This window comes from Labrus mixtus, chromosome 19 (genome assembly GCF_963584025.1).
Source record: "Labrus mixtus chromosome 19, fLabMix1.1, whole genome shotgun sequence".
Lineage (NCBI taxonomy): Eukaryota > Metazoa > Chordata > Actinopteri > Labriformes > Labridae > Labrus > Labrus mixtus.
Genome location: NC_083630.1, coordinates 10,239,538 through 10,253,865, shown reverse-complemented (window position 1 = coordinate 10,253,865; position 14,328 = coordinate 10,239,538). Strand labels below are relative to the sequence as shown.

General features: G+C 41.2%; 1 protein-coding gene across 11 annotated transcripts in view; it reads right to left on the bottom strand.

The window, feature by feature from the left end:
• Nucleotides 1-447: 447 nt before the first annotated feature.
• The window catches only part of LOC132994505 (microtubule-associated protein 4), a 125,137-nt gene continuing 111,256 nt past the window's right edge, over nucleotides 448-14,328 (bottom strand). For 9 of the 11 annotated variants that reach the window (XM_061064883.1, XM_061064882.1, XM_061064881.1 and 6 more), the window contains 7 exons: nucleotides 13,572-13,876; nucleotides 11,346-11,402; nucleotides 9,399-9,491; nucleotides 7,720-7,801; nucleotides 7,307-7,419; nucleotides 4,358-4,544; nucleotides 448-4,064 (listed from right to left, as the gene is read on the bottom strand). In XM_061064883.1, coding sequence (XP_060920866.1) covers nucleotides 4,057-4,064; nucleotides 4,358-4,544; nucleotides 7,307-7,419; nucleotides 7,720-7,801; nucleotides 9,399-9,491; nucleotides 11,346-11,402; nucleotides 13,572-13,876 — 845 coding nt within the window. In that variant the 3' untranslated portion in view covers nucleotides 448-4,056. The remainder of the gene's footprint in view (nucleotides 4,065-4,357; nucleotides 4,545-7,306; nucleotides 7,420-7,719; nucleotides 7,802-9,398; nucleotides 9,492-11,345; nucleotides 11,403-13,571; nucleotides 13,877-14,328) is intronic. The other 2 variants (XM_061064884.1, XM_061064887.1) reach the window with 2 other exon arrangements.

The window sequence follows — 14,328 nt, the reverse complement described above, 5'->3', positions numbered from 1 at the left end:
TTTAGTCAAAATCTCTTCAATTAAATCTACGTTGTCAGTTTCTAAATCAAGCTGCTGTTACATCACTTTAAGTACAGCCTAATTCATGAGATTTTTTAAAGACTTTTCGTCGTGCACATCCTTTAGAGAAACTCCAGGTCACGCTCTCTGAGACGGGCTGCCACAAATCTAAAAGTATCATCCCTTCAACCATGAGAGCACAACCACCACAAGGCGACAGGGACACAACGATAAATACATATACAAAAGTGTTGCGTCTTTAGTACAATATATCTCAAAAGACATTCTTTCACTTCAGTGGCCCCTTTCCAATGAAAAAGGCAGACTTTTTCAACGTGTCATACGAATAATCAGGATAATAGTCATAATAGTCATGGCTAAAACACTCCTCCCCGTAGAACCAGAAAAGGTACTCGGACATGTTTAGACATAGCCCACCAATCCCCCACCTGATTCTAATAATGCTGATGCTTTGTTCTTTAATTTGAGGGCAATACCGAATACGTCAACAATAAAATATCTATATACATCCATGTGCAATCTCATAAGTAATCCAAGTAAAAACTCTCGGGGCAAAAGCAAAAGCTAAACCATGGTTTTGGGCAGACGACAGCTGTGGCATAAAACAAAGCAAATGCAATGATCACAGCTGCTCTTCAAACACTCGACCCCTCACCTGGCAGAAAAATACTTAAACACCTGCATGTGACACATTTCCACTTTCTGACGACATTAATTAGGAGTTAATGCTTGTTTGTTTTTTCCCCGTCATAAAAAGATTATTTTTCCTAGTTTGAATTCAAGGTTTTTAATATAAAACGGAATAATGACGAATGATCAATCAAACTACACTTCATGATTGAATAGTAGGGGGAGAAATGAGAGTCCATAGTTCATGTCATCACGCATAAGCTCATTCATAATTAAGTCATTTTTGGCATCACTTGTTGAAAAAAAAGGGGTATTTACTTTGCTAATTATATACCACCACTCCTCACAGTGAGCCCTCTTTGAATTGAAGCATTAAGGTGCAATTTAGTTCCATTTGTTTCCTTCAAGGCTTCTTCTTCTCCTTCTTCTTTTTTCATTGTTAAAGTGACAATTTGAACATAAAGAAAATCTGCTTTCGTTGTTTGCTTGATTTGTCTGTTTTGGGGCTGCCAATGGAGCTCTGGTTTTTAATCTGTTTTTTTTTTAAAAAGAGATGATATTGTTTAATATCTGATAAAGGCATTTTCAATCATCTCGCTTGTTTTTCATTGATTTTTTTTGTTTTTTGTTTTGAATATACGCTAAAACAAAAGATTTGCGTCAAAGAAACTGTATCCAAACCCCAAAAACTACGAGTCCTTTCACTCTGTTTTACTACATGTGATGTAACGAGCATTAAGTGTTCAACTTTGAAGAAGTCGGCATCAATAGGTTGGAAAGGTTCATGATTTCATAATACTTCGAAGAAAAAACTAGCTGCTAGCTGGTGAACACAGAATGGCTATAAAGCCAGATATTAAAAAGGAGCATTTTTTACTAAGCAAGTATGATCTTTGCAGCTGATATAATGCTTGATTGAAATACGTAAATACTATGAACTTGTGTAAGTAATACCCTCGCATGAGAAACCCATCTCAACAGGTGTTATCGGACTGCAGGAACTTTTTCATAGTCCTGGGAACTGTTGGAACCCTCCCCCCACCGCACCGCAGGAATGATGACCTATTTTAGTTCCTGGATCCCCGTTTCGAGGAACCTGTTTAGCTCCTGCTTCAGAGTAGGTACCATGGAGGTGCGAATGCAGACAGAAAAAAAAAAGTCCCCATGGTGTGTAGCTCTCAGGGAACTCTCTAGTGGACAGCGCCTCTTCAAAAAGTCCCCGGAACTGTTTGGTCCAAAAACACCTATTGAGTTTGAATCACTGTTTTCAATTATCTCCGTTTACTAGTTTGGTCAGTGGAATTACATCATCGGTGGAAGACGTAAAATGACGATATCAGCGCTAAAAAAGGGTCTTCCAAGAGACAACACATCACCTGTGTAGCACTGCCCAGAGAGATACATGCGCTAACAACAAAAATGCAACATGGGTTTTCACCCTCAGGGCTTTATATTGTAATAATAATCTGGCCATGCATTATAAAGGCAATAGTTGAATACATTGCTACAAGAGATTATGATACAACCACATCATGTTCCACTGCCTTTACTCCCAACAACATGGAAGAGATGTTCAGTATTCAGCTGAAGCTTTTATCATCACCCGGCAATCAACACTGCAGCATAACCCCTCATAGAAACGCCTGAAATGGGACAACAGCCATGACTACACTAAACTACCAGGGTGTACAGGGTTCTCTTAAATAGCAACACCAGGTTGTGCCTAGCGGTTTAATGTGCGTTTTTTTTTTTTTTTAAATTATGACATTTTTGTGTTTCTCTGAGCAGTTTTAGGCGTGAGCCTGCGGCATCTTTGTTTGTAGTTTTCAGGTAAAAAGGATAGGAGGCACGACTGAAACACACAGCGCCTTTGACTCCAGAGACATTTACGCTGCTTCCTCATCTCCTTCTGGACTGCACGCTCTGGTTAAGCTTTTCAACCTCGGCAACATCTCCTCTGTATTGCATTTTTTTTTAAAAACATTCAGGTTCCAACATAATCCTTTTTGTTCTTTTGCCCTACTTTTAAAAACACAGCAACAATTCCTTCCTCACTTCCCTCTGTCCTCCTTCTGAGCTGTGTGTACTGCTTTACAAAAACCTGTGCGTGTTTCCAAGATTCTCTGAGTGTTAACGAAAAAAAAAAGAAAAAAAGAAAAAGACTGCCATTGTATTGCTTACACAGAAAGAAAAGTACATTAAATAAAGAAAACCTGTTTTTTTTAAATCAAGAAACTTGGAGGAAAGGAAGAAGAAAACAGAAATAAGATCAAAACAGAACACCGAAAGCTCATTTCAACGTTATTTTGTCACTCAAACACGTCATCACAAACACAGAGAGTAAAGAGTTTAACAGCCTACTTGTTGTCTAGCTTTTTTTTTTTGTTTGTCAGCTTGTTTATGATGATAAGTGATAGTGATAGAGAGAGGACGTGATGAAGCAGATGAGATTGAATTACTATGACGTTATTGAAGCAGAGTGTAAGTGGTTATTGGGAACAAACAGCCCATGAAGTCACAAGGAAAAAGAGAAGCTACGAGTTAAGGTGAGTCCGAGAGGGTTTTCCACAATGCTCAGTTGACGAATGAAGTGCTGCTATTTGATGTGTGGAAGGTGAGATGATGCGGAGTCCACCACCACACTGTTGCTAAATGATTTCAGGGTCTGTCAGCTTGGAGAAGATGCAACCAGAAATGTTACAAAACTTTACCGTCCCCTAATTCCCCTCCACAAAGATCCCACCGAGGCCCAAGCTTAGTCTATACAGTCACTTCAGCCATATGAAGGAGGGCGGGTTAGCAAGGAGGATGGCGGTGGTGCACAATGAAGAGCTCATAATATGATACTAGAGAGGCAGAACTACTGGATGATTCCATAATTTGCAAAGACAGATTTGGGATTCAAGGGGGTTGTCAGAGCTTGATGGGGGCAAAAAGAAAACAGGTCAAGATCCTTTTAAGGTGTGGCTGATGTCAACCTGGACCTCCCCCTGAAGCTGCTGCAAGGAAGAGGGGGAGGGGGAGCTGATGCAGCCTGCAGACGTCAACGATTCAATGAGGGAGACACTGCGAGGAGTCGGTTGGTGGCGGTGGTGGTGGTGGTGGTTTTGGTGTAGAGAATAGAAGGAACCGTGTGGGTGGGGGCTGTCCTGGGGGGCCGGCCAGGTGACAATGTCGGCGCCATGGTCCGTGCGAGAGCGAGCATTCTCGCGGAAGTTGAGCTTGAGAGACTCAATCTGCAGCAGAAAGGTCAGAAAGAAAATAAAAAGGGGGCAGGGGAGAGGGGAGAGGAGGGTAAGGGAGAAAGAAAAATATATATATATATAGAAAAAGGATAATTGGGGAAGGGGGGAGGAGGTGTTGTTGAGGGGGGGTTGAAATGAGGAGGGCAGAGGGATAGCAGAATTAGATGCCTGCAAGATAAGAAGTCAAAAGATGATGGTGTGATCAGGTGCTTTGGACCGCAAACAACATGATAAATACAGTACAAGCTGATCAAATGACAAAGACAAGGAACAACTTGACCTCAGTTAAAAACACAAAAAAACAGTTAGTACACATTCAGAAGTAAATAACATACATCTGGCTGTTTTGATTTCTCCCATGCGTCTCCTCGTTTTTTCTGTGTTACATTCAAACTAATCCCTGAGCTAACAGCAGTCGAGGCTCACACACACACACACACACACACACACACAATACTCACTTGACTCTGGGATGCCTGACTCCAGAGACTGGGTCTCCCGGAGGCCCTCACTATCACAGGGAGCCCCCTCCTTCAGCCCATTCTCATGGGCAGCGGCGCCCCCTGCCTGCCCTGGCTCACAGCCAGGGGCCGAGGTGCCACTCAGGGGAGTCTCATTCCCCTCTGTTGTCTCCTGGGACCCCTCAGCCTAGAAACACATAGCAGGGCGTGTCAATCGGTGGGATGGAACAACCTGGCTCCAAATCTCTCTATCTACAGTATCATGTCTCCAGAGAAGACAGATCGTTGTTGTTTTTGTAGTTTTTTTTTTTTACAAAAAAGTTTGTAAGAATTTGCAGATTTTTTGTTTAAAAACATTGAAAAGATGTGGAGCCAGACTACAGTGGAAGGCGATGGGATTGCAAAAGAAATCACTGGCACAAATAGCATTCAAAGTGAACAGCTGCACAGCTCTTAAGAATACAGTGATAGAAAGCAGATTTCAATTCAAGCATATCATAACAAAAGCAGATGAAAAGTGTGTAGAAAGATTTTTTTCGTGCAAAAAAAACTGCTGCATGACTTCGAATACACAGCTGGAAAAATGTGTCAATGCTACTGTAGTGTTCCACCTGAAGTAACTGAAAGTAAAATGACAAAGCTCTGGAGAGACCAGGTACAAAAACACACAATAGCTGTTTTCACATGTACACTGCTGAAAATATCTAGATTATTTCAGGAGGACTGCTCTGGATATTCTCCTGACCTGGCTGTTCTCTGATGCTATTTGACTGATTCATAAATGTAGTAATATCGGCACATATATGCGATAAAATTAGCCGATACCAATAGTCACTTCATATGCTGATATCGACTGATGTTATCGGCTGGCTGATAAATCGGTCATCCTCTCGTGGGGTAATCATAGTTCAATAAGTGTATCATTAGGTAAAAAATGGTATGGCCCCTTAGTGAGGATGACTGGTCAACCTTTTTGTTATGTTTTCAAAAAAAGAAAAAAAAAATTATGAAACAAACAAAATAATCGTCTTGTTGTTGTTGGTTCAAATACTGTAAACAAATCAGTGCAAGACATAAATATGAAGCAAAGCCCAACAACATTTTGAATGCAATCTTTTAAAGACCAAATCACAAGTCTCTTTGTAATTTCCACTTTCCTGAACCCATCTGAGCCAATCACTGCAAAGTCCTATTTGGGTCCTTCTCAAGGAAGAATATTTCTTTCTGTTCTTAAAAAAAAAAATCATAAAAACAGCTGGTCACCTTTTTAATGCTATGGTTTGTTTGTTGGATCCTTTTTTCAGCGGCAGATTAATCCACATTTAGCGCTCCAGTGAGTCTTTGGGGTAGCATGATGTCGTATTTTTGTTTTTCAAATCAACTACATTATTGTGTGTTTGTCTAAATGAAGGGACGTGTCACCCACTGAAACAGTGTTAACATTCAGAGATCTATGGCAGAGAGGGATGAGTTATATCAGGGTCTGGATACCTTGGTGTTGGTTATTTTAAACCTTTCCTGTTTGGGGGGGATAGAGCATTAGAGAGCATGCTGGGAATTTAGCATACACAGTATCAGAATAAAAAGATATTATCTCCATGGAATACCATTGAACAGTTAAAACTGAGGAGAGAAAAATAACTGTTCTTGGTATAAAAAGAATGTCTGCAGAAATTCAAAAATAGACTTCAAAGCAAAAGGTCTGTCTCAGATGGGTTATTATTTTTATCAATGCTATTTTTAGCTGTCCTTATGATTATGTGTCTTCAATGTGCTGAAGGGTGTAGCCGACAACCGAGCGTGCAAAACAAACATTGTATGGAGATGAGAATGTCAGTGAATGATGGGATCGTGCAGTGCTCACACAAACACAGATGGGCCGCCATAGGCTGAGGGGACAGGGGACATCATCTGGTCCAACATATTGGAATTATTTCCATTGGGATTCTGACCCCGTCCCTCACAATACCCCGAAAGCATTGTTGTGTTTTTCAAATCCTGCATAAAACATGTCATATTTAAGAAATCTGTTTCTGTATGTGGTCTTTTGTAACATAACGTGTTGGACAGAGCCGAGGTTCTTGGGCGCGGCAGGGAAGCATTCGGTCGATATCTCTTCAGAAAGATAAAATGTCAGGAGAGAGGGAGCCGAGGGGGTTTGAGATGCTTCAGATTGCTGCGGATGGTTTCAATGTATAAGCAATCGCCATCATCAGTGATTGCAGCTTGAAGCCAAATTATCTTTTTAAATTCCATTTTGAGCATTAAAAGTCTCAAACTATTCTCTGCTCATAAACAAACAACTCTGTGACATTTTTGATTGTCAACAAGCAGACACCCAGGAAACAAAGGAAGTGAGCCAGTCGCTGTGTCCTTCAGACAACCTTCTCTTTACAGCCATCATCATGAGCACACTCTAGGCTTGTATTCTATTCTTCTTTTTTTTTCATAAGGAAAGTCGATCATCCTTTTCCTTTTACAAAATGTTTGGTGCAGTACAAAAAACATGTTCACTTATCAGCCTATAGTTTCCTGGGACAATCCTTGAGTTCTGAAGTCAAGAGCAGGGGTTCTTTACACTAAGCAGAGGTGGTATTTCAATAATATACAACAAATCATTGAAGGAAGTATCGTATAATTACACCCACAATCAGTCACATGACTTATTTTGAGAATTTCATACACAGTTTATATTCACATGATGGACTTGATGAAAGCATGAAAGAACACTTTCATCTCGACACATTGGGTCAAATGCATTTAATGCATGTCATCATGAAGGTGAGTCTGCTCACATTTCTAGATGCATGTAATGCACACTTAGGACACAATATGTGTTCACTGTGATTGGTTGGCTGATAGAAGTCTCCAAAGAAGTGAAACTGATTTTCATTTCCTTATCCGCTCCCACAAACTAAAAGAAATGGTTTGCTCGTGTGATAGTCTCACCTTGATGTTTCCTCCACCAGGAGAGTGGCTCAAATTGTCCATGGAGCCCACTTTGGACTGAGCCTTTTCCCTGAAGCTCATTTTGTGAGACTCGATCTTCACGACGCCACCACCTGCAGCAAACAAAATCAGTTTGTCTGATAACCATAGACATATTTAGGAGCAAGCACAAAACAGACGCAGAGTCCTCATGATCTTCTTAACCTTCAAGCATTTCTAAGTCAGCTCTAGAATCAAGCTGATCTCTCATTCTTTTTGTATATTTAGCTATTTTGGCTTTTGTCACCTGTCGTTATACTAATGTAGTCTAATCCAACCCTCCGGCCAAATCTTACATGAATAATACTCAAAGGTATTTCTAATAGAGACCATGTAACACATCCTTTCAGAAACATGCATTATACCATGCTCACCAGGCTTGTGCTTGATGTTGTCCTTGGAGCCGCACTTTGACGTCACCTTACTCAGATCCACCTTCTTGTTGAGTATCTGCACCTGTCAAATGTCACACAGGCCTTTTTTAACAGGAGGGATTTAAACATGGGATGAGGGTGTTTCTTAAACGGACATTTCTTCTTCTTCAGATGTCTTAATCCCAATGTACACCTTAAATTACCACAATGACGATGAGCTGAGCTCTTCCAAAGACTTGAAACAACATCTAGTGTTGGCACATAATCCTATTTTGGCAATTTAGTGATACAGAAACAAACGAGACATATTCAGATTACATACATTCATACTATTCAAAGTCAAGATGACGTCATATTGAGTATGAATAGCATGATCCTAAATCAAAGAATGCAATTTGTATGTATGTCACATGTATGCCAGAAATACCTGGATGTATACTTGATAGGCAAGAATTTTGAAATCTGAAACAGGAGCATACTGGTCATGAACCGCCCCACAATGCACTGTGGCTCGCAGACTGTTCAATCGCAGAGCTCGCCAGCCAGCCAAGTAGCAGCTTAAAATAAAAGTTCTGTGCTCTCATACATTTTACATGTTGCCAAAAAATATTCAAATGACTATGTAGCTGTATCAGTAAACGTTTGCATTTTGTTGTTGAATTATATTTACGGACCGATGGCCGCGCTAGCTTGTTGCTAGCTCATCTAACGGAGCTCGGACCGATAGTACGTTGTGTGAGCCGTGTTTAAGTTGCTAACGGCATGCTGACGGTCAGGTTGGTATGCAGTATATATATTTGAGTATGTCGTAGGCAGTGTGAAGTATGTTGTTTCGGACACAGCCTTTTGTTTCCCCCCCCAGGAAATTTCAACCCAGTCCGAACCTTCTGGGCTGTAATTGGCCAATACTACTGTGCTGTGATTGGCTAGAAAAGTCAACAGTTCATTGCAAAGTGACAGTTTGGTTAGGTTTAGCTAAAATTCCTGTTTTTTTCCCCCAAACAGTCACAAAACACTGATTGTTTCAAATGACACAAACGTTTGTTTACTCTTACAGGCTTCCTAACAGCGCAGGCCTGGTGTTCAGAGTTGTGCTGCTTTTATTACAAAGGGAAGTTTCTGAGCTCTAAGAAGTCAGATGCTTCAAGATGTTGTTGATTCCAGCTTGTAAAATAATTTGACAAATTCTTTAAAGATTGCGAGATCCCCCAGAGTCTGAATGCCAGGCACCAATAAAGGCCAAATGTATCTCAGCAAACAAGAAATCCCAGATTTACCTTTCTGGAGCTTTTACTGTCCTCAAGAAACCAGACAATCTCAACAGAGAAGGAGCAAATCACAGGCCAGTGGTGTTTGCTCAACTTCATTATTTTTTTAGTAAGTTAGTGACAGGGAAGGACAACACAGGTAGGATTTAAGGAAGCAAGGGGCTGTGAAGCAGGTTTTTGGGAAAGGGCTGGTACATTAGGCTTGCTTGCATGCTGTCCATTACTTCCCTTCTCCTTTCAGCCAATAGCAGCACTGTAACTTTACCTGAAGATCTTACTGTATTTGTTTAAAGGCTGACTCTTTATATACTGTAAGACTTGCATGGACCATGGACCCTCTTTATCTGACTATTTCCCAATTGTAGCCTCTTCTTCTGGTGCAAACTAGCTCTGACTATGGGCAGTACTTACTTTCCCTCCACCAGGAATATGCTTCAAATTATCCTTGGAGCCCAAGCGTGAGGTGATGTGGCTGAAGTCCACCTTTTTGGAGACTATATGAACCTATACGGACACAGCATAGCAGCAAGAGGGGAGGGGGGCATCAGAGGAGAGTAAGGGAGGGGAACGGTATAAGAGCAGAAGAGAGGAGAATAAAAAAGGGAAAGAGGAGAAGAGGATGTAAGGAAATAAGTAGAGGAGAAGTCACCATCACAGGTAGGGTTAGAAAGGAGAGGAACGAAAGGCTGGTGGGAGGTTCAATAGGAAACACTGAACAGGGCTACAAATACTTTGACTGGTGGGGTAGTTAAGCTGTCTGAATATCGAAAGTGACAGACATCATAATGGAATGGATTTGAAACAAGGCTGGGGTAAAGGAAAGCAGAGGCTTCTGAACACCCCACATTTGACTGTGTTATAGAGCACACACATGCAACACAACATATAAAGATATGTGCCAGTAGAATCCATGTGATGCACAGACTCATGTTATTAACACACACAGAAAGCTGACACTGTAGATTAATGATAGATTAGATCAACCTTACACATAAAAACACGACACAGATATATTCGTTGGGGAAAGTTAGAGGTTGAAGCTGAAATAAAAACAGTTCAAGTCTCTTCAGTCACTCGACCACAACGTCACATTTTTCCGTCAGCGGTTGGCTGCAGCTCAGTGTCACAGTCTAAATGATAAATCTAATGTAACCCCCATCTGCAAAATCCCAGACCTTTAGAAAAACTTTGTTTCCAATTTGTAAGGGTTTTCATAGAGCTCTATAGTTTTTGTAATTGATTATAAGTTTGTTGTTTTTGTCGTTTTAATGTGCTTGGAATCTGGACGGCATTGGGAACAAGGGGAAACCTCAGTGTCCTTTCCAGAATAAGCAAAGGTTTGAAGTGAAATAAAAAAACAGGTGATCAACCAGCAGGAGTCACCAGTGTCGGCAGCAAAGATGTGATCTCTAACCTGCTGTGACGATGGTACTTCCTACAGAAACGGGGTAGAACCAATCACAAGTTAGAAGGCGGGACATAACGTTGGGATGAATTTGATTGGACAAAGAGTTAATATCCTGAGTGCAGGATGAGTCCTCAGACATTTGAAACATTTGACAGGAAGAGAAAATATGGTTATTTTACTGTAAAAATACTCAGATGAGGCTTTATTGAAATATATTTGGCAGACAAATGAATATGGAACACATGAACGCTGGATTGAAATCTGGGAAATGTATTTTTCACTTCATGGGGACTTTTTTTCATTATGGTAGTGACTTAATGAATATTTAATGTCTGAGCTGCTGGTTGCTTCACAGGAGCTATTTTGGATTACATGATAATCAGTAACTATGGCTTTCCTTGTCACAACTTAACTCTTATAAATGAAGTATAACCAGAAGAGGATGTGGTCCAATCATGACATGAGTTAGCACTATTAGTTTCCTTTGAGGTTTTTTCTAATTTCTTTGAAAGATCAAAGCAATGCACTCAGGAGTCCAAGTCAGCAGTGAAGAGAAACCACACCCTCGGTAAGGGTTAATAACCGTCTTGGCTATGAAACCAGGAAGCTAATAGACCATGACAACAGGGTAACCTTACTTGCAAGATGAGAAAATAGAAAATAGAACCATTCATGTACTTAACAGTAAATAAAAGTCAACGTGTTAAGACTGGAAGGGAAAATTGTGTTTTTACATACTGCAGGTGCTTTTATTACTGACAAGCCTGTGGCTAGCTCTTGAATCTAGCCTTGAGCTTTGCAGTAATTCAGGTTATTAAAAATACAAAATAAACCAAACAATGAGAGGTGGTGGGAAAAAAGAAAACAGCAAAATATGCATGAAGAGAAATGTGCAGTGGAGGGTAGAGTGTGTGGTGATGTAGAGGAGGATGAAGAGGGAGGAAACTCACTTTGGCCTGGCTCGTATCTTTGGAGGCGAGGGACCTGCTCTGAGAGGCAGATGACATCTGGGGAGACAAGCCCACCCCAGGTCAACAACAACAACAACAACACAATACAACACACAGGAAGAGGAGGCGATGCAGGAATTGCAAAAGATCAGGGGGGAAAAAGAAGGTTGGGTGTACAAACAGATGAGCGGAATAATTAGAGGACATAGAAGGATGCCTTTTGTTTGTTGCGACTTGGGTCTCGTTAATGTAGCCGCATTGCAGAAATACACTGCAAAAACCCACTGAGTTTTATTACAGGATCAACACAGCAGGCCACAAAATGGAGTCGTGTGAATGGAAGTGGCATTACTATAGGACAATATAATCTAAGAGGGTGTTGCGTCCCCTTTTTTTCCAAAAAAAACAGGCAGGGCCAGTTTTAGGCTAAATCCGGACTAAACAAAGGCTACAACATTTCATTCTCTAAGTCTAGCTGTCTTCTTCAAGTTCTATTTGGAGTCTTAAAGTTCTGCAGAGACAGGACCTGGAGAATGTAATTTGAGCACATGAAAGCTTTATTCATCTTTACAGAGTCAAAAGCCATGAGTTTCCTGCAGCAGAACTGGATTCGACTGATGAAAACCTTCAATCATAAACCCAAAGGTGTAGGCGTGTAGGGTAGCCCTTACATGCCTTCTTAAGCTAAGAGGGGGGTCCTTAACTTTGACCTAAACTTCTGGTTCAGGTCGTTTGGAAGTTGACTTTTTTAAGTTCCAATGTGTCAAAATGACCACAAACTCTCCTTAGGACTAGGTTGGTCTCCGGTCGAACATGTAATAAGGCTGTTAGAAGTAGCACTGCACCTTAGACTGTAAGGTGAAAGGGTACACAGCAAATTCAGGGAGGACAGTACGTGATGGGGGGAGATTGCGGGTCCTTATGGCTAAGTAATGGGGAAGTCCCCTGATTGGACAGGATGTAAAGTAAGGTATTAGGAAGAGGATACCCAGGTAAATGGTGCATTTCTTACCCAAAGCTTCTGTTTAATAGATCGTGTACAGATAAATCTTAAATCAACTTTGACAAAATATATTTACATGACAGCGTGAATGTCCATTTTAAGATTGCTTCAGTTCAATTTCACAGTTATTCTAGTGTGTTAACTGAATTACTGTTGTAACTAATAAAAAGAATAGTTAAAGGACCAAAATGCATGATATTTACTGAATTAAATCATAAAATGACCTTACTATATGATCAGACATTAAGGAAACATGCTATGTTGAAGTGCTGGCTTCTCTGACAACAATACAGCAGCCAGTATCTCCTCCTTCTAACTTTAGATTCTGGTCCTGAATGTTCTGTATTCGTTTTGACCAGAGAAGGGAGGCGGTTATAAGGCACCCCACACAGCTGTTTTGGATGCCCCTCGGTTTAGTTATCACAGCAAACCAACAGGTGCTGCAGCAAGGGAAGCTGGCAAGTGAACTGGTACAGTATAATATAAGCCTCTGCAGTTTAAAAAAAAAAAGCTTCACGACCAGAAACGTGGCAATACTAGGATAAATATTGGAGAAGCTGTCGAACAATGGAGAGAGGTTTGAACACAGATGCAGAGCTGTGTCCACGACATGTCAGCCTACATGCACATCGACTCTAGGGAGGAGGGGGCGGGGGGGGAGACAGCTCTCCTCCGATGTTTTGTATTTGGATCGCAGTACTCATTTTAATCACTAGGTGTCAGGGTTACATATCGCTCCTTTAAAACAATAAAAGGAAATAAGACCCAAGTTCAAATAAACCAAAAGTATCCTTTAAAGAGCCCACTCTATGAAACATCATCCCTCTACCGTTTTCTCCTCAGTCGTGCTCTACAAAGGTTATGAAGGTTGATAGAAAAAATGGGTAAAATGGTTTGAAATGAAGATGCAGAGGATTACAGAAAAAGATGCTCTAATAAAAGAAGTGATGTGATCGTCAAAGCCAAGAAAAGTCGAGCCAAAGAGAGTAAAGAGGGAGATGAAGAACATTTGGACTGTACTTTGGTGTTACTAGTGATGCGAGTGTTTTAGCAGCTTTGCACAGTATGCTAATTTAAATTGTAGACAAGAGATAAGGGGTGCACTGACTGTGTTTATTACTGCAGAAGATTTGAAGAAATAAGTGTGAAGAAACAGGTGAGGAGACCCACAGTGTCAGAAAACACATGCTATCAAAGCCAGAGGAGTAAGATTAAAAAGCTACCTTCCCTCCTCCAGGCTGGTGCTTCATGTTGTCTGTAGAGCCGATCTTAGAGCGAACGTTACGGATGTCAGGAGCCGGTGCTGTGCTGGGTCGAGCTGCGGTCCTCGAGGTGGAGGTGGTGGTCGTGGTTGAAGAGGAAGCGACCCGGGTGGCGCGAGGCACCAGGGGCTTCTTCTCTGCTGCGCCAGTGGTGGAGGATGAAGTGGCCGGTTTGGCTGCTGCGGGTCGAGCGCGAGAGGCAGCGGTGGAGGAAGTAGAGCTGCGGGCGGTGCCGGTGGTGGTGGAGGTCTTGGGTTTGGTGGAGTCTGTTGGAGGTGGAGTCAGTCAGAGTTTATTGGTCTTTCATAGCACGCTATCCTTTGTACTCACACTCTTCAGTAGTTAAAGTATTTTTTCTTGACTGAACTAAAGAAACAATACAGCATTTTAGGAAAAGTTCTTAATTGTTGTCATGCAGAGAGTCAGTGAAACAGATCAATAGGGTCCGTGCAAAGAGGCGGATGAAAGGGAAACAGCTGATGTACCTGTCTTTAAATCTCAGTCATCTAATGCAAATGTTGTATCTTAAAAGTTTAATAAGTGACTGTAAATGGTTGCTGTTTTTTCCTTTTTAAATGATGTCATTCTCTTCTTCTGATTTGGGTGAATGCACTTCAGCATGCAGCACTGGTACCCATTTAAATCTGTTCATTCACATATACAGTATATAGCTACATGTCAGCTTATTTCTGTCCTGAGGAACGCTGTACCATGTGTC